Source organism: Camarhynchus parvulus, chromosome 6 (genome assembly GCF_901933205.1).
Source record: "Camarhynchus parvulus chromosome 6, STF_HiC, whole genome shotgun sequence".
Taxonomy (NCBI): Eukaryota; Metazoa; Chordata; class Aves; order Passeriformes; family Thraupidae; genus Camarhynchus; species Camarhynchus parvulus.
In genome coordinates this window covers 27,953,981-27,974,127 of record NC_044576.1, presented here as the reverse complement: position 1 = coordinate 27,974,127, position 20,147 = coordinate 27,953,981, and the positions used below count along the sequence as shown (strand labels likewise).

At 35.2% G+C, this 20,147-nt stretch overlaps 1 protein-coding gene across 3 annotated transcripts in view; it reads right to left on the bottom strand.

Moving 5' to 3' along the window:
* Positions 1 to 20,147, bottom strand: part of ATRNL1 (attractin like 1) — a 425,510-nt gene that overhangs the window by 290,947 nt on the left and 114,416 nt on the right. For all 3 annotated transcript variants that reach the window (XM_030950737.1, XM_030950738.1, XM_030950739.1), the window contains exon 20: positions 3,274 to 3,367. In XM_030950737.1, the coding sequence (XP_030806597.1) occupies positions 3,274 to 3,367 (94 nt within the window). The remainder of the gene's footprint in view (positions 1 to 3,273; positions 3,368 to 20,147) is intronic.

Sequence of the window (20,147 nt, the reverse complement as noted above, 5' to 3'; positions counted from 1 at the left end):
CCACAAACCTATTCCCTGAAAAGTTCCCTGTGCATAATCCTGCATATGGATACACCAAAACATATGGAATTTTGAAAACCTCTGTCAACAGAATTCTATGAGAAAATAAAATCAGCAGTTAGTAAATCAAATGTTAGAGAAAATTAAACAAAACAACTGCCTTGAAGCAATAATTTTCCCCTAAAATATGGTTTAAGTCACTTTGATTTTCCTGTTACTACCAATTGCATATTTCATTTTCAAAATATTAAGGGGAAAAACAAGAAATGAAGTATTTTTATTTGTAACTGGATTTAATGTTTACAGTCTAGTTACTTAGAATAATCCAACCATTACAACAATTTCCTCATGATCAGAAGATTACTAAAAATTTTTACCAACTGAAACGACCAACTTAACAGAAACAAAAACATTCACATTTGACAAATATGTGATCATGTGATCATGTGAAATGATCATATGACCATGATCATATATGGTTATTTAAGAAACATTGTAAAACAGAATGCAAATGTGTGCTCCAAGCTGCTTTACAATATTACTTTTAATTTCAAATGGCACTGTGCTGCATGCCATCCAACAGCACAATCAAGAAATTAATGCAACTGAGAGATAGGTATGCTAAAAAAAATACACAAATAAAAATAAAATAAATAAGATGTTACATGAAAGTACAGAGTTGACAAAGTAGGCAGGGAAAAATAAAAGAAAAATAGAAGTATTGTAAACTTTCCCAGATTTCATAAAACCTCTGCCCACAAGGCATGGTGTGTACACAACAGAGCCCTGCAGCTATGACTTCTAAATCAATAGGATTCTTGACAGAAATATCAATCTGTCTTTCTCACTGATCAGCCAGAATTTGGAATTTTCACTGAAATACTTATTTTAGCAAACCACCAGGTTGTAGGTTGCTGCTGGGTTGTAGGGTTTTAGCCTAACTAGTCAGTAGCAAAATAACCCCAAAACATTCATCCAGAGCAATGGAGAGCAGTATTCCCCCTTTGAATCAAGTTTCAGATTATTTATACAGAATATAATAAAGTAATAAATACAAGGAAAGCATTGAGCTGATTTTAGTTTCTCCTTAGCTTCTAGATAATGACTGTCTATATATCTTATGATACATTCAAGAGAGATTGTGAGTGTACAAATTATTTTTAAAGAGGAAATAGTTTTCTATTTTTTTAAGCATAATACAAAATAAATCAAGCTCATATTCTTCATATTAAGTTTAGAATGAGTATGGGACTGCATTCGGTGACTCATTAGTGATTGGGGTTTTTTTAAGTTATTTTTTAATGCTCTTCATCTCCTGATGTTCTAAGGGAATAGATAAAAAAACATTTGATTGAAACTTCCATACATGAGTGGATCACTCTCTCAAAACAACGAGAGTAAAATGACACATTCTAACTTATGTCCTCCAACTCAAAATCTGTGGTTATTTGCTTGAGTACCCATGAGCCCAAGAGATGTTATTTCATGCCAAAAAAACTCACCAACACTTAAAATATCAAACGCTTAAACACCATAGATTGCCTTGGACAAGCCTTTGATTTGTGTATGAATCCAGAACAGGAATGCATTACATGTGACTAAAAAAGAGATTTTCAGTCTGAAACAGCAATTTTAAGTTTACTCTTGAAAAGTCAAAATTCAAATTTCTGTTTCATCTGTCTTGTGGAATTGCTGTAACTTCTGACGAGGTTTCCACAACTAGGAAAACCTTTTCTCTTCTAGTCCCATAAGTGGGATAAAAGAACCTTTTAGGATAGACAAAGTTCCAAATAAGAGTGGAATAAACAGTGATGAAACAGAGGACAAAGGACACCAACAACCACAGAGATACAGGAAAGACAGGCTGGGGTGAAGGCCTGAAAAGGGTGCCTTATGTGGAGGGTAGTCAGTAATGAACTGGCATTTTCAGCACTGGAACTGTTTTCTGTGGTTCAGGTGTTATAAAGGACAGAGGAGAAAATGTTGTCTTTTTCTTCTTGTTCTTTGTATAGTCAGAATGGCATCAATTCAAGTCCAGAGCTGGTAGCTGATAATCAGATCACTCACTAACACCTAGAACTGATTAATTGTGTGGGCACAAAAAGAGGGGGAAAAAGACTTCTCAGTGAAGACTTAATTCAGAGTTTAAAGATATCATCATTCCAGCTTTTGTCATGATAAAATTTCATCACTTAGTCCTAATCTTGATTTCCCATCTCATCCTGAGAGTCTTCAATTAGCGGGACACAAAGTCCCAGAGGTAGCAGGGGGAGCTGCCAGCACAGCTCTTTCTCACGGATATACACAGATCCTCTGCATCAGGAATTTTTGTTTCTTTACAATTTATCAAGCAAAGTGTTATAGGTAGGATCCAAGCCAGTTCACTGAGTGTATCAAAGACAAATTCACGAATCTGGTGTAAGTGGGTGTCCTGTGGCAGGCAGAGCAGAAGCTCCTGGCAGCTCTCCCTGCTGGGGAGGAGTCAGCTGGATTCATGGGCCTTCTCCCCGGTTCCAAACAACACTGCTAAGGTAAGTTTGTTGCCGGACACTATTAAAATAATTATAACTGCAAAATGAATAAAGTTCCTATTAAATAACACGGTGTACCTGATAGAACAGACTGAAAGAAAGATCGTAAATTTAAGGCTATTCACAATTAACTTCAATGTGCTATCTCTCCCATTGGATAAGTTACTCCACTTCGGCTCTAGATTGTTCTTAGGACTCCGTTTGTTGTGAAGGTGCAAACTCTTCCTCTAAACAAAAGAGGCTATTCCAGTCAAAAAAAAGAGTACTTTCCACGACAGGTCGACACGTTCCTATGGTCTTGATTTTATGATGTGGGAAAATGTCTAAAACACCTTAGTAAGGTTCCAAAATCCTAGAATCACTGTAGATTCCCATCAAAATAAGTGACAAAAGTAGTGAATGTAATTACCAACTCATATGTATTTTTTTTCTTTACACTAATGTTTTAAAAACTTAAGAAAAGGGAAGACAAATAGAAGTAATTCAAGTTTGTTCTTGGAAAAAAAATGGATTTTTTAAAAGTCTTCAGTACCCTCAAAACATTACTAAAATTTGTGACGTAATTCTAAAGTCTAAGAGTAAAATTTCCTGAGAAATGTAGGGAACACTATATCCACCACTAAAACATTAGCAGGTCAATCACAAAAACCAGTACCAGAACAAGGATATGAAATGGGAAAAGTAGTGATTATTCACTAATCAAGGATTGCAATAACTTTAGGCTACATTTAATTGTACTCACAGTTGACACTGGTCTCCTTTGATTCCCTTCGTTGTGCAGAAGCATTTTCCTGTTTGCATATGACAGATATTTGCATGTCCACTGCATGTGCAAGCTGTAAAACCAAAAAGGAAAAATGAGGTTTCCTCACTCATACTTAATTTGATAATTAAGTGAATATTCACGGATTTGAATACTTCATCCCAAACACATTTCCTACAAGCTGTATTGAAACATATATCTAGTACTACTTCAATTATAATATTCTTCAGAAAAATTCACTAGCATATCACTTACTTTATTTTCTGCAGAGTTAAAAACTATTCCTGTGTCATTAGAGGCTGTCCTCCACACTTTAAGTAACAGCAGTTTGAGAAAAGCAATTAAAACCTACCATTTCAATGTGCAATACAGAAAATTATTCATAATTCATCTTTGCTACACAGGGTGAAATCCTGACCAATGACAAAATCCATTTAGTTTGAAATGTCTAATGAAAGTATTATTGGAGATGTTTGGCCAAAGATCTAATATAATTGGAACTCTTGCTATTGACAAAAGTGAGCAAAAAGAAATCTCAGAAACCATTTGAACAAAGGCAGAGCAAACACTACAGGTATAGTCCACAAGAAGAGTTTTCTAGAAGCAGGAAAAAGCCTCTGGAGTCTGAACTGAAGGAGAATCACAGGAACAACATCACCCCTCCACTCCACTTTAGGGCCAAAGACATTCTCTCCACAGTGGTCTGCTCACTGCCACTCTTGCTGCCTGATAGATTCTCACCTCAAAAACATTTTCCTATTCCCAGTTCTTGAGCTCTCTTCTTCCTTTTCCTTTCCATGTTTATTTGAATTACTATCTTGTTTAGGCAGTTATTTTTAATTCCTAACCAAGTGTACCGAATTTACTAATCTCTCCCTGGTAAATATGCCAATACATCCCCACATCAATGGAATGACTCCCTGCTAATATTCACACCACACCCAAAGTCCTTCTTTAATCCAGAGTAACTCTGAACCTACCATGATGTTCACATTAGGCTTTCTCTGAAGTTTTAATTATGACTAAGATAAAGGATTTAATATATGAGGTCCTGCTTGGGAACAGATATGGTACCAAGTGGTGACCTGTATAAGATAAAAGTTTATTCTCTATTTTATAATCTCATATTGAATTCCTATCACAGACTGAGTTTTAAACTTCCCTTATACTGATAAGGAATAACACACAATAAATCCTTCTTTGACAGTGTCCCATCACATACACAGTCTCACCTCTCTGCCACAGCTTAAGACAAATAGAGAAAAAGGTACTAGACAAAGTAAAAACCTAATTAAATCTGGGTTATTATTGAAGTAATATGTCCATTTCAGGACTCCAATGGTTTGTTCAGCCCTCAGAGGGCTCATTAAATAGCCAGCTGAACTTAAGGAAGAATTCTTACTAAGAAGGTGCCAGGCATTCAATCCGTCTGCAAGAAACACCAGAAATTTCTTTGCAGCACATACTGATGTGTGTTGTTTTTCTCTGTTTCATAACACAACACTTCTGAAAAATACCTGAAGTTACCACAAAATCCTACATGTTGTAATTCTGCTCTCCTCTTGACACTCTACATTAAATGTTCGTTGAAGTGCTGCCACTACATTATCAGTTACGTTTTCCCAAATCCATTCATGTTTTCCACTCTACATTTATAGAATTATTATTTAGGCACTTTAAGCTGGAAAAGCCTCTCCACAAAAGTTAATTTTTATGTATAAGTCTTTGCAATGTTTTCAGTGAAAAACACAGGAATATATTTTTAGTATCTTATTCTGCTTATAATTAAGTACTCTTAACAGTGATGCTCCATTACAAGACAGCACAAAAGTTATAAAGGAGATAAAAGGGTAAATTCTGAAGCACATTCCAAAAGCTGTCAGTGTTTCGACAAATATAAAAGCTATTGCAAACTAACCTTAACTGATTGCTCCCACAATTATTGCTCATTTAATAGGAAGTAGATCACAAATGTGGAAGTGGAAAACATAAGTGATTATATAGCAGCAGCACTCCAGTGAACATTTATTACTCTCATTCAGCAAGTTCCTATTAACCTCACTGTTCCTGGATAATACCATGGAAAAAGACAACACCTTTGCATTTATACTTTTTAAATCTAGAAAAAAATCCATTTCACAGCAATGAAAGCATATTTTAATATGCTTTTTATATGCAGTTAATTATCTGGGGTTTGCAAGTGTGTGATGAAAAATGGATTCCTACCAATCTGTGGATCTCTTTGTGGGAGTAACCCAAAAGAAATTCATATAGCCTGCTGAAGGAAATGTGAGTGCATGTGATCAAAGAAATGCAATAGCAGAGCAGGACAATATTGTAGAACACTTAGAAGAAGACTGACATTCTTCCATTACCCCAATGTTTCTGTACTCCTCTATATATATATTCTTTAATATTTTCTATTTGTTTCTCTCTGCTTAACCACTCTCAGTGAATAGTTTCTATTGGGATAATAATATAGCCAACAGTTAAAACTGCAGCTAAGGTAGGATCTTTCCCAGCCTACTGCTACTTGAAATAGACCAAGTCTTGGGATCAGTTTTAAAATCATATTTTATACCAATCATTGTCAGCTGGCAGAAATCAGGAAAAGAGATTAAATTTATATTTGCCATACTTTTCTGAGGCCAACACTTGAGTTTATTCGCTCAAAGGGGTATCAAGAACTGGAACAGGCTGCCCAGGGAAGTGGTGAATTCACTGTTCCTGGAGGGATTTGAGATGTGTAGATGTGGCACCTGGGGATGGGGGTTGGTGATGGGCTTGGCACTGCTGGGGTAATGGTTGGACTGGGTGAGCTTAGAGGTGTTTCTCAAACTAAATGGTTCCATGATTCTGTGTACTTTTTGCTGCACCTTTGGACAGAAATAGTGAGTTCAGACAACCTCAAGTCTTCCCATAATAATTTTGTGCATTCATCTCCTACTTGGGTTTATATCATGCACACCTGCTTTTGTTTAAACAGTTATTTTAAATACTTGATTACCATGCTTTTTTACTAAGAATTAAATATTTAAAATAAATAATCTATGGCTCACAATAAAATCTATTTAAAAGATAGAATTTAAACCTTTTTTTTGTTATTCTTAACATAATAAGTGAAATTATGACATTAGAGCTTTAAAAACAACAAGAAAAAACCTCACCCTTGCAATATCTACTCTATTTTTAGTGAAATAGCAGCTCAAAATACTCTTTTGTACAACATGCAGATTCTAAGTGGAACAGAAAGATTATATGAAAACAATATAATCCAGTAGAGCAAATCCATGCTGCAAAATCACAACCCTATAGAATTTATTAAATAATAAATCCACTGTATGATTGATTCCAAGCTGCCAGCTCAGCATATAAATGTTCTTGCTGACAACAAAAGAATACCCATCACTATTTCCACGCAGCGTGCATTTTAAACAATTGAATTTAAAAACCTATTGCTTAGCCCCCATCTCCAACATACAGCTGCAAGAGCATTTTTGCTCTCAAATGGAGCTCACTACAGATGGTGATTTAAGTAAATATGTTTGCTTACATGAAAGGTTGCTAAACCAGAGCTGCACGTGGATAATTACCATAAGACACCTTGCTGATGTTTTTTAAAGGAAAGCTATGACAACGCCTTTAAATATTGAGATGTGCTACTTTGTTAATTTTGCTAACATTCAAGGCATAAGTTAAATCAAAAGAAAATGAAATACAGCATTTCTTGTAGATTAGGCTAAGTAAGAAATAGCAAGTATAAACTTGTATTAGATCCAAAATTTTAATGCTCGGTTTCCCTGTAAATGTTCACCTACGTAATCTATTAGTCTACTCATATGGCAACTGCCCTACAGAGATTATTTTCTACATTAGGAATATTGCAAAACTGTCTAGTCATTTAATTCTCTAGAAATGTGTATTTAGCAAGAAGCCCCTAATACCCTTTTCCCATTCAACAATTGCTTTTATAGGAAATACATCCACTCAGACTTTGAGACAGGAAATGTAAAAGCAAAAAGATGTGCCCAATAACACTTCTGCAATATCACCAAGCAGTATTAAAATGAGGCTAAAGAACTGAAGAACTGCTGTGAAGGCAATGACCACCAAAACCAGGAGTACCAAAAAAAAAAAGAAAAAGCAAAAAGATGCTATTAGAACATACTGCTGTGCACCAGAAATGGAATTGTCATTTTACAGCGACATGATTATCCTCCAAAATAAATCAGTCTTAATAGAATAATTAACACATATAGAACTAATGTTCTTTTCCTTTTTCTTGTTTTACCTTGTGATTTATGTTTCTTTGGTCTCAAATTAATTTATTTTTAAAGTAACCTAATAGCACAAAAAGAAAAAAACACAGGTGTACTAACACAGTGCTAAGGACTGTGAGACAGAGAGAAAAGGTAAACAGAATAGACAAATATTCTGGACTCCTGTCACTCAGATATGGAACTTACAGTCACACTAAAACACAGACAATTTCACTCAACCTTGAACTAACACTACTGAGATCATGTGACCACTGGTAAGGCAATTATTTTTTTCTGAAAAGCAACAGTCAATAATCTGGAAATCACAGGTGTCACCCTCTTAGCTTTCAGGACTAAACATACATTCCAGAAGTTGGATATTTATCCTAATAAACCCAGAAACAACAAACAGACTGATTATCTGTGGCAGAAATCAAAATTTAGTTTGGTTCAACTTAAAGACAACCTTCAGCAATTAAAGGCTTGTATTTGTTCTTTAGCCATTTTTGCTCTGGTAAAATAGCCCTGCAGTGTTTCTATTTCATTATTCCTTCTGTTTGAAGCATTCATCCTGAAAAGTGAACTGATTTCTTTTGTTTATTTGTAATAAATACCTCTCGAGCAATCACAGTAAAGCTGTCTTTAATCATCAGCAACTAACAGTATAAAGACAGCTTGGAAAACCATAATTTTGCTTTATACAAGTAGATAATGAAAATGCAACACACAAGATTAACACTGAAAGAAAGACAGGATCTTTTTTCTTGTTAGGAACTGAGCAGAACCTTAAACAATTAACAAGAGTAATGCTGTGCCTGAATCTCTCATGCCAATACTGAGCCACTATACAGAATTTTTACAGCTTGATGTTGGAATAAAATGCATTTTCTACCAAAAAACATGCTGAACAAAAACGTTGTCACATGAACTCACAAAATACAGTAGCAGCAATTTCATGTCTTCCATATTAATCTGTTTGAAAACCTGAAACTTTTACACTAGCTTTGAACATGGAAATATGAAAAATTCCAAGTGAAATTATTAATACTACTTTATTTGGAGATAAGTTTAACATGTCATACTTATCAGTTTCCTTTTCATTCTTTCCACTCATTCATCTCATTTCTAAACATAATTTTAACATTAGTTACCAAAAACTAAATTGCCTACAAATTTAGACTGGGCTAACCTACAGATTTTAAGAGTTCATCTGAAAACTGAACTCTATATCTGATGCATGTGACAGTTTCTTTATGTATCCAAGTATTTATAGAGACCTTTCACAAGATTCAAAATATTATTTCTTAAATTATTCTTAGTTTTCCTCAGCTGTGAACAGATTTCTCATGTAAAAACACAAGAGGAAACTAGAATTATTTTAAAAGGAAGTAATTTCAGATCTGACAGACAAACTTTTACCAGCTTTAAAGTAAAACAGTGAGTCTTGATAGTTATTTGCAAAGCAAAAACATAAAGTGAAGATTTTGGGTACCTTCATGGCCTAACGTCCATACTGAGATGTGTTTAAGACTTTTCAGCAATAAAAGGCCCAGTACCTACTATTATTATTATTATTATTATTGAAGTTTTTGTTGCTATTATGTCTTTTTAAATTTTCTTAAGACAGCAGCTTCTGTACTATTTTGGAAATTTTGGTCAAAATGCTCCTTTCATCAAAAGGCTGTTAGTTTTCCTCCCATTCTCTCTAAAGAGAACACTTTGGAAGTTATAACAAAAACAATTAGGAAGATTATTATAAGGCAGTATGAAATGCAAAAGTATTTAAAAGCATTCAAGTGTTATTCATAGCAGCCCTAAAGGTAAGAAAAATTCCAATCTAAGGTGAAAAACATCTGAAGTCAACAACTGGTGATTGCAACTATTTGTGTGCATTTGGTCACTCAGAGTAAAAGCCCAAAGAAAAGAAATGATTTCTACAATTTAACAAGCAAAAATGCCACAAAATGTAAAGAAGTCAGCAAATCATTTCCCTCCCTTAGCCATTAGGACGTGCAAAATACAACTGATTTTTAATGTATTCCATTGCAAGGGAGGCTTTTTTTTCCCCTAAATAACTAATGTGGTCTGGCATTATAATGTATTTCATTTAGCACTCAGAAAATGAAGACAGAATCAACTGCAATCAAACTGAAATGCCATTACAAGTTTTTTTGAGGATCTTCATTTGATCAGTTGAGGAATGAGCTGTACAATGCCTCAAAATCTGTTTTCTCACCAGCTATGGGGGGTCCCAAGCCCCCTTAGGGAAAGGGGTGACCATTTCAATCCAAAACACATGTAGAAGGGGAGATGCAGAAATTAGAAACAAGCAAAATTCCTGCTTTTTCTATTGCATTTGGGATGAGAAGACTGGCTTTAGTCAAAGGCTTATTTGAGGATCAAGTAACAGTGATTTAAGAAAATGTCATCTTCACCTTGCAGCTGCTTGCCCCCAGTGCCCCCTGAGCCAGACACAGCATCTGCGTGAGCTCTTGACATCACCTTCAATACAGGGTAAAATATGTTTGTTTATCAGAGGCTGACAAAATCAGTACATTTCTAGACAGCTGAAAGTTTCTAAATCATGTCCTGCCTATCTCCTCTGGGAACATCATTTGGAAACCAATGGATTTACACATTTCATTAGGAAGGTGAACATACTGATACAAAGCTCAGACAGCACATCAGAAATACGTTTTATAAGTATTTCTTACCACATAAAATAAATTTATAGCATGTAAACCTGAAAAAAACCCCACAAAAATAAGAATGCAGAGCAACTGGTTCATCATTGTCAGAAACTGTGCTCCACAAGAGCATGCAGGAGGACTGGATCACTAACATCAGTGAGAGGAAGAGAATTGTCATTAATCATAGCAAGTAGATTAAATAAGCACAGAGATAAAGGAATATAATATAAATCAAACTGCTGTATCTCTTCAATATCTGTAAAAGCTATAAGTGGTGATCAATTAAAGGATGCCTGAATTCAAAGTTCTCAGGATAAGATGCTGAACAAGCACAAAATGCCTGCTACTTACATAGATTAAGATAGCACAAGTTGTTCTTATACTTTTTACTATTTCAGATATTTTTGTTGCATAGTAGACCTCAGGAACAGTTTAAATTGAGGTCTTTTCATTTTTCTTTTCTTCTTTTAAAAAAGCTGCCTTGCTCCCACTCCACTTGAGTAAATTAGAATTAATTTTGCTGGATGGAGAAGTTACATAAAGCAGCCTAGTGTAGCCATCAGGCTTAAGGAACAAAAGTGTAGTTGAAAAAATTGGTTACTAGTGATTTAACTAAACAATTACACTGTGATTGTTCAGGATGGAAAGAAAACTTTCTTCAGCAAGAAAAGAAAGTCAGTGGTTCTCCACAACCAACCATTCCAACAGCAATCCTATGGTGATGCTTGAACCAGTTCTTTGCCATGCTGACTGCTCCTAAAATCACATAATTCTGCAATGAGAACACACATCCTGGTTTAGGAAGTAAAGGCAGATTTGGAGAAAGAAGAGGTAGCTTAAAACAGTTGTACTTGACAGAAAGTTTATAAAAATCTTCTGTATGCAGCCAAGGATAAACATCCAAAATGTTAAACGTTGAATGGGCATCCTGTCAAAACCTTTTGAAATCCCACAGCCACACAAATAATCTCTCTCTGGAGGTTAATCATGCTACATTCAACAGTTTTCTTCTTTTTTCCTCTCATAAAATTATGACCATCTGAATCTCTATTGATACTTGACAACGGTACTTTCCCTGAAGTGTAACTCCAGGTCCTTCACTTAACATTATTCTAAGTAGGTTATGGAATACAAATGTATCTATAAAAAGTTTCCTAATTTTAATTTGAGTTTTTTGTTTGAACTTACAATTAATTGTGCTAGAAATCATACTTTATAATATAGCTCTAATCTACAAAAAAAATCAAAAAGAAAATTATCTGTGTACACAAAAATCAACAGCATATTGAGAAGCTGGCTTAGCACATTTTGCTTGGCAGTCAAAAAAAATGGAACAGTACTTTTTAAAGATGTCTTTTTCCAAGTTCCTCAACAAAGTTTTTCCTATGGCAATCCATTTGTGGTTTAGTAGCACAGGACTGATTTTGAATACATTCTGATTGAAGTGAACCTAATTTAAATTCATAACTAAGCCCAAAACCAGGCTTCACTCAGCGTTCAGACTATCTTGGATACTGTTCAATAAACAGCATTCATTAAAGGAAGGAAAATAAATTTTCAAATCACCTTTGGGGAAAAAGGTCTTCTTAAAAGTGTTTATTCTGACTGCTCAAAATCTGCATAAAGCAACATGAGGCTTTTCTTGAATAGATTATTGTGCTAGAATCCCTTTTCTTTGTGTTTCATATGAACCAAGAAGCCCTTTTCCTTCTACTAAAAGCAAATTCCAGTATTTTAGTTAATACTAAACACTTTTATTCTATGATAAGGTATTTTATTTTGAAAAACCAAGGAACTGGTGTCATCTCTATTCAATGCTGAATGGTAAAAAACAAATTAGGGAAAACAAAACAAAATACCACTACTACTGCAAAATGGGATTTCTTGACAGTCCATTCGTCAAAGCCTTCTGATATTTTGTTTGTACGGCATGAACGGAATAATGTTATTTGCTGGAATTTAGCATGTGAGATTTTCTTTGTCTGATTAATCTTAAATTATAGCTTCTTATCACAGAGTTTTGCTGTGAACTTGTGACACACTGTTTCTTATAAACCAAGGTACAAGCAAACAGTTTTTTTTTAAATTTAGTTCCATATTATAGTACCTGAAGACAGTACAGAGCACACTATACTCTTTCTTCCACCAACTTCCAACATTTACCTGTTTTTATATAAAATGTCTTTATTCACATAAGCTCCTGTGGTCTTGTGTCATAAGCATCCAATCCACTGAAAATCCTTTTTTTTCTGTGACTAACCTGGAAGTGTCTGGACTAAAAGATACTTGTAATTTTTTAATTTCATATTTAGTCACTGTGAAAAGAGGGCTTCTGGAATACAATAGTTAACCTAATACACAGTTTCCTGTAAATTTTAGACAGCTAATGATGGAATGCCAAATGTGTGATCTTGCACCAGTGAAGTCCACAAATACAATTCCCTACATGCTAGACATTAAAACAGCTAAGCAGAAAAACTATATAAAACCTCCGTATCCCAAGCTGCCATTTCATACTCTAAGAGAATCAAAGCTCCCATCTGAACATTTATTCTACTTTAGAAAGATGCAGAAGTAAATGCTTTTGCTGACATTTATACTGCTAATTGAGGATATTTATGCTTCCTACATTTCTGTTTTTTTCCAGCAGATGTCAGTTAAAAGCTCTTTGCCCTCATTGTTAGTCCTACCTTAAACAGGATTCATAGCCCTAGAATATAAGATTTTGGACCAGAAACTTTTTTGAAATACAACTGTGTGTTGCAGAAGGAAAAAAGTCCAAGTTTACAGCTGTCTCTTGATGAAGTTTTAAATGCAAGACTTTCTCTCTGCTTTTTAGACTCCAAAAAGTTACTTCTCAGGCCAACAGCACCTGCCCAACTTTTCCTGTTGAAATAGCATCATCCCTCAATTCCCAAGGCTGTTAGTCTCCAGGTGTTTTAAGACCAAAACTCATAGAAAAACAGCAGAATATTTGATATTTACTAAAGAAAACTATTCTTAAGGAAACAATTAATTCCATATTCATGTTTACTGTCTTAAATAAAGTCATACAAATTTATATTCAGATGCTTTATATTTGATACTTCTCTACCTGCCCTATGCAACCCCAAACTACAGGTAATTCTAAAACTACATAGCAATAGTGTTAAAGTGAAAAATTAAGACTGCTGCTTTCTGTTCACTCATTGCTTAAATAACTTTTTGAAACCTTGAAAAATAAGTCTAAATGTAAATTAGCAGGTACCTTTCTATCAACTACATACACAACAATTTGTTAAAAAAAAGAAGTGAATAAAAAACTGTTTTCCTTGTCATGTTATCAACTTTTTCCTTTATGAAAGACAGGTTGCTTTTGGTAATGTATGAAATTATGTAATCTGCTGCCCATCAAGTTTCATAGAAAAATGCTGTGTACATATTCACATACACATGTGTAACTACATTCTAAGAATATGGCTGGGGAGCAAACACAGGCATCCTGTTTACATCATCCTGGGCTCTATGGGCCAGTTTTCCTGGGATCTATTTTCAATTGGTTTTCCCTAGCACATTTCTCATATTTTTCCATAGATAGCCTAATTCAAATTGATTATTTTGTTGCTAAAAAATCAGAATGGATATTACTTTAAAGTATGCGCATTAGAGTGGGTGTGAGTGTAGGCACTCCACCTAAGGAACCCTACAATTACTTGAGGGTAATCAAACTGGATTCTTTTTTTAAATATCTGACACACTGATTGCCCTCTAGAGAAACGAGCTCTGTCTGTTCCTGAGGGTGCCCATGGCAGCTTTTAACAGTCTTTCTTTTGGAGAAGAAAAGAAGGAAATCAGAATCAGCCCCTCTACAGAGGGTCATGATGAAAACACATTATGAGGGCTGCCACTGCTGAATGGATAAAAGTTATAGAAATTGTGCCAGAGAAAACAATTTGTAAAGTCACCCATTAGGCACCTTTAAAAGTTAGATAGAATCCAAAATCCAAGGAGAACATTGTCAATCTGCTGCCAGGATGAGTTTAACATCTTTCTCATGTCTCTCTTTCACAGACACTTGAAGTAATGGCTTGTGGCACCCTTGGCCTCTTCTCTCAAAACCCCACATCTCAGCTGTCAGTAACTCAGCAGAATAATCACATTTTCTGAAGAACAAGATTTGAGCACCATGGAAGAGCATTCTTCAGATATAACTTCAGTGACAACACACCACTAATAAGTTTTAGTTTTTATTCTTTTAACCAACACAAATAATCACAAATATGTATCTGTACACCTAATCTACTGCTGGGTTAAATTTCACCAAAATTCTTCAACCTAAGGTACTTTTAAAGTAATTCTGACAACTTAGTCTTTCATTGATACCTGTCTGATTTACTTTTTTTAATGTCTTGAGGCATTTCCTGTAGTTACATGCCAGTTGGGTGGCTCATGTCTAGATGCCAAAGTTTACGTGGAATGCTTTCAAGCGGCAGCATGCGTACATGTATGCACATAAGTGTACAAATACAGGTGATGCACACATGGTGTCTATTTGCTAAAAACATACTGACTTTTGATAATGGTTTGAAGACCGCATAAAAAATCAGATGTTTCCAGTAAAAGGTTAACTTTACCTTTCCAAACAGAATGATTACAAACCAAACATGGGGGGAAGCTGCTGCCTTTGGTATTGCAAGTGTCCAATGTGTGATAACAGAGAAAGGAAAAGGTAACAGAAATGCTGCAGATTTGCTTAAAAACTGTCACCCCCAACAGCCTGTGTGGTTGGAAGCTTTTACAGGATGTGTCTCAGGTGCCTTTAAGGGCCGCTTAGAGAACAATCTGTGCAAGTTAAGACACCATTCTCCTGCTGTGCTGGGAGTCACAGTCTCCTTCTCCTGCAAAAGCAACAATGGCAGCACAATTCTGGTAAAACTGAATGCTGCTTGGAGTGTTATCCCATTATTAAGGAAACTGACAATACAGCAAAATGCTTACATTATCTTATTATTATTAAATATATTATACATTCATTGCGTGTGTCATTAGTTACTGTAAAGAATTTTTTCCTGGCATGTCATAAATTGTAAGGATAATTTTTTAAAATACCCTGCATAAAGAAAATGTCAAGGTGATAAGCAGCTAGAGCAATTTTGTTAACACTGACAACTAAGTAGTGATTAATAAATTTGAAAATTATACTAAAAAACACCACTAAGATGAAACAAAAATTATTCCAAGAAATCTCCCATAGTGGGGTTTTTTTTTGGTACTTTATGTGCAGTCTGTAGTACACATACAACTCTATTTTTTTCTAGAATTTCTATTTTAAAACTGCATATTTCCCAGAAATGCAGCACTTAACAGAGCAAGACCCTGAAGAAAACAAGAGAAACCATCAAGATAGCAAGCCAGGACCTGTTCCCACCTGCAGTCAAAGCTGCTTTATTTCCAAAATCCAATAATATTCAAGAATGAATTTTCTGTTAACTGAATTTCAATATTCATACCTTCAAAACCATCCCTCAAATGGGACTTGAGCAAAAATTAGAAAAAAATCAATCAAAATTATTTAGAATATCTGCTTTCAAGCTCTTCAACACCACAGACTGAAAGGCTGCCCAGGTGTCCCAGCAACAGACAAGGCTGAGCTGTGAATTTCTCATCTAATCCTTGCCACAACATAGAAGGTGCCTCATGCTGTTCAAGACAGGGTTTTAATACTTAAATATTTCTGGCATAGGCTGACAGCACTGAAATTAGCACTCCAAGGTCTGCCCATGGATTTGCTTGGCCTGGAAACCCAAACCTGTCTCTTTCCAGAGCACCCTATTCCTTCATGCTCAGAATTCATCTCTGCCCTCCCTCTTATTTTCTTGCACATTGAAATAACTCTTAAAAAGGATGCTGTGGACCTCGTAACTTGGGTGGTAGCCACTCTTCATGCTTTCTTTGCTAGACAGGGAGTTTAGACGACAAAGCTCAAGCATATGCACAGGGTCTGGACTTATTAATTTGTGCACTAACACTTGTTTCCAAACAGGAAGGCAAATCTTATTGTACAACTTAAAATATTTCATCATTTAAGGTAAGAAATCAATTTCACTTTCTATTGTGGCTACCTATTTGACACCACAGACTCCCTGAAACCATTTTAATTAGTACAAGAACAGATAACTAATAGATTACAGTCACAGAACTTCCCTTGTCATAAAAGACCCCTGTAATTTATTACTGATTTTTGTACAGAATGCAGCAATGAATCAAATATAAAATAATTCAAACTATATATTTGTACAATGAAATGTCAGAAAGAATTGAAGGAGCACATATATCTTCACTGCAAGCCACATCTTAGGACAACTGAATATAAAGCTCATTTTTACACCAAGAATACAAATTCTAATTCTCATTCTCTGTAATGAAAAGAGACTTCAAGTGACAGAATTTAAATGAGTAATTGGTATTAGGTATGGTTATTTCAAGAAAAAGAACAGTAATGATTTCTTAAAAATATGACTATTGCCAAACTCCTGCCCATCAGCAGCCACAATACCACAATTCTGACACAAATAAACCAGAGTCTCAGCTACAGGGGAAACCTGCATAGGATGGAAAGCTTTTTAACTCCACAGTAACTAAAATGCTACAGATTCAAAAATAAGTAGTATACAACTTAGTAGTATCTTAGGAACATTAAGGACCCAAAATATGGTAAATATCCATAGCCATATGGCTATACACAGCTCATTTTCCTATATAATCAGAATACTTTATCTTCACCCAATACCTCCCTGCTTTCTAGATCTCAGACTCCAAGACACTACAGAATATTAGGGCTGGAGAAAAATGTGTGGAATCAGCTAGTTCCCTACCCGTTTCCAAAGCTTGAGACGTTTGAAAATTTAAAAGGGATAGCGCAAGTGATAATTTAGATTTCATAGCATATTTAGGTAATCTTTCACAGTTTAACCAGTAGAAATTTTTCTTTGTATTCCACCTTAATCTTTCTTGTTGCAACCTAATCCCATTACTTCCTCCTCAACCAAAATAGGGATGTGGGGGAAGGCACTTTATCATGTCCCTCTCTTTTCAGCTTCCCTTCATGCATCTGAAACCTGCTATTATGCCTCCATCTTTTCTTTGTCCTTCTGCAAGGTTTGTCACATTTACTAAGCCTGCATCATATCAGAATGCAAAGCAAGTCCTTAGATCTGTTTTAAAGCTATTGAAATGTCAGCAATTATAGTGAGTGAAAATCTCAGAAAGTCAATTTTTTTTACCCATTCTTTAATCACAACTATTCAAAACCTTTTGGAATCTGAATTATATCTTTCTTCTATAACAACTGTTACTCATTCCATAGTAATTTAACACCATAACATTATGCAATACTACTGTAAATGTATCAGTTATCTGATGACAGTTGTAAAGCCACCATTAGTACCAGACTCGAAAAAAAAAAATATTTTAACAGATTTTGCCATACTTGGACAAAGGTCAGAACAGAATTGATCACTCAGAGGTGGACAGTCATTTCTTTTAGAGCTTTCTGAATTACCTCCTTGGAGTATAAACAGAAAGGACTTAGGAAACTATTGGCATAGTTAAGGAAAAAACGTAAAAGTTTTCCAAGGTCTTCAAGGCTTGCTGTGCATGTCATCCTCCTTCCTGAGGGCTAATGGAACCTACATTAAAAAGGAAGGTTTTCTTGCAAATCATTTTAGCCCGTATCACCAACAGTCAAACTAAGAGCTCAGATTTTACCTCTAAGTATATATAACATGACAGCAGGAAACGTAATGTGTGCACTGAATGCATAAGTACTTTCATGAAGACACTGGGGAAAAAGTTATTTTATGTCATGGGTGTGCTATGGAAATGACCTGCAGACTTTGTCCCAGAGCACACGACTTCACCTCTGCACTGCAGAGATCAAGTACATCCTCTGTCCTCAGCTTTGACTGCTCTCCAATTCAAAGCCAGCTATGCCCTTGTAACTATAGCAACTTGATCCATGAAGAATACTACAGTATTACAGATGTACTTTCAGAGTTACAGTCATCCTCTTTTCATGCCTTGAAGAAGTTTTCAACATGCATCCTGAAAGTAATTACTCAGGAGCTCCAAGGGAAAAACACACCATGTGCTCAGGCAGCCATGGAACCAAAGGTTGAGTCTTGGTCAAAAAGGAAAGTTGGTGGGGTCCAGCCAGAAACTCAGCTGGCAGCAGCAAACTGACACAGGATGCAACTCTAAAGATGACTAGTTTGGGTGGTTTTTTAGTTCCTTGTGATTCTTTTGTCCTTTGATTGGTTTTTTCATATAAGTTCTTGCGTTATTTTCTTCTTATTTCAGTCAGACTTAAGCTCAGCTTCTAACTGGGTTGCCCTTTCTTCAGCTGGTATTTCCTCCATATATTTCTATTTTAATTATGGTTTTAATTTCCAGCCAACTTTAATTTCTTTTTCTGCATTACCAATAGCATTAGCAGAATGAAGGAGAAAATATATAGAACCACTACTTTCTTTATGTTTGTACTGTGCCTGATCCCAGCTATGGTTCCAAGATCCTCTTAATTCCCAGTAACATTGATTTGACTTATCTATGGATCACTGGTATTTTTTCCTGCAGAAATCCCTGGCCCCCAATTTGGGCACTTCTATCACAGTACTCATGATACTGTAGAAAATCTAACAGTTCACAATTACTACATCCTTCAAAATATCCTAAGAATGTAAACATTTATTATGCACTCTATATGAAAAATACAACATAGCAGAGCAGATAAAGCATTGAAATAATTATAATTTTTATTTTTTAAAGCATTCTCCAGTCAAAATGGCTCCTGTTAAATCATGTCTACCAATAAAAATATGCATTTTTACAGACTAGGTCTGAAAAAACAAGCTGTAAAATTTATAATTTTACTGGTCTTATAAATTGATTTCAGCCATTATTGCACCACGCATATTTCACTAAAGGTGATGGAATGCTTATTTCGTTGATAGCTAATGTATCCCTGAAGAATAAAAGCTGTATGAATACATCATTTTGCCATAAAGGTGATACAGACAGCAAAAGAACATTTTGTCAACTTCAGGAGAAAAACTGAACTATTAGGAATTATTTAAAGCATCATAAAGCCTCAGCAAAATGTTCAATTGTCAATAAAGGTAGACATTAATCTTTCTATCCCCTTGAACACAATTTTTACATATCGTGCTTGAGTGTACCAGATGTGAATCTTTATGCATGCCTACTGCACATTAGAGTGCTGAGGAACCAACAAACCCTTTAAATGAAGAAATATTCCTTGAGAAGCAAAGGTCTGGTTAAAGAAACATCAGTAATGGAGAATAAAAAATCATGGGGCAAAACCTTCCAGCACCTTCCTAGATTCAAAGCCAACCTTACTGAGCTTCCATATTGAATATGTTCCTCCTTCCACCATTCAATTTTAAGGGAAAGAGTTCCTGTAGCCCTACAGCAATATATAAAAACCACTTGAGTATCTGACTTCATTCTCTCCTTCACTTCAAGGAGAATTCTCCAGTGCAGCAGTTTAAAAACTAAACTTTGAATAGGTCTGGGTGCCTTGCCATCCTCAGCACACCAGGACTTTTTGTTTCCTCTATACATGAGTAAGTAAGACCTGTTAGTCTGTTAAATGCATAATTCCTCCAGCAGCATCACATATTTATACAAATCAGTGTTACCAGACATTCTGGCAGATACTGAAGTTTATTTATAAGTAACTTCTCACTGCCTCTAAGAGGACTGTTCACATGGAATTTCATGAAATGTCTCTGAAATAATTTGAGGTGTTGCTCCAACAAGGAAGTTTCTTCCTCCTCCTGAGAGAGCAGCAATTGCAAAATAATGACTCTGAATGAGTTTTTCTTTAAATATATTAATCTAATTT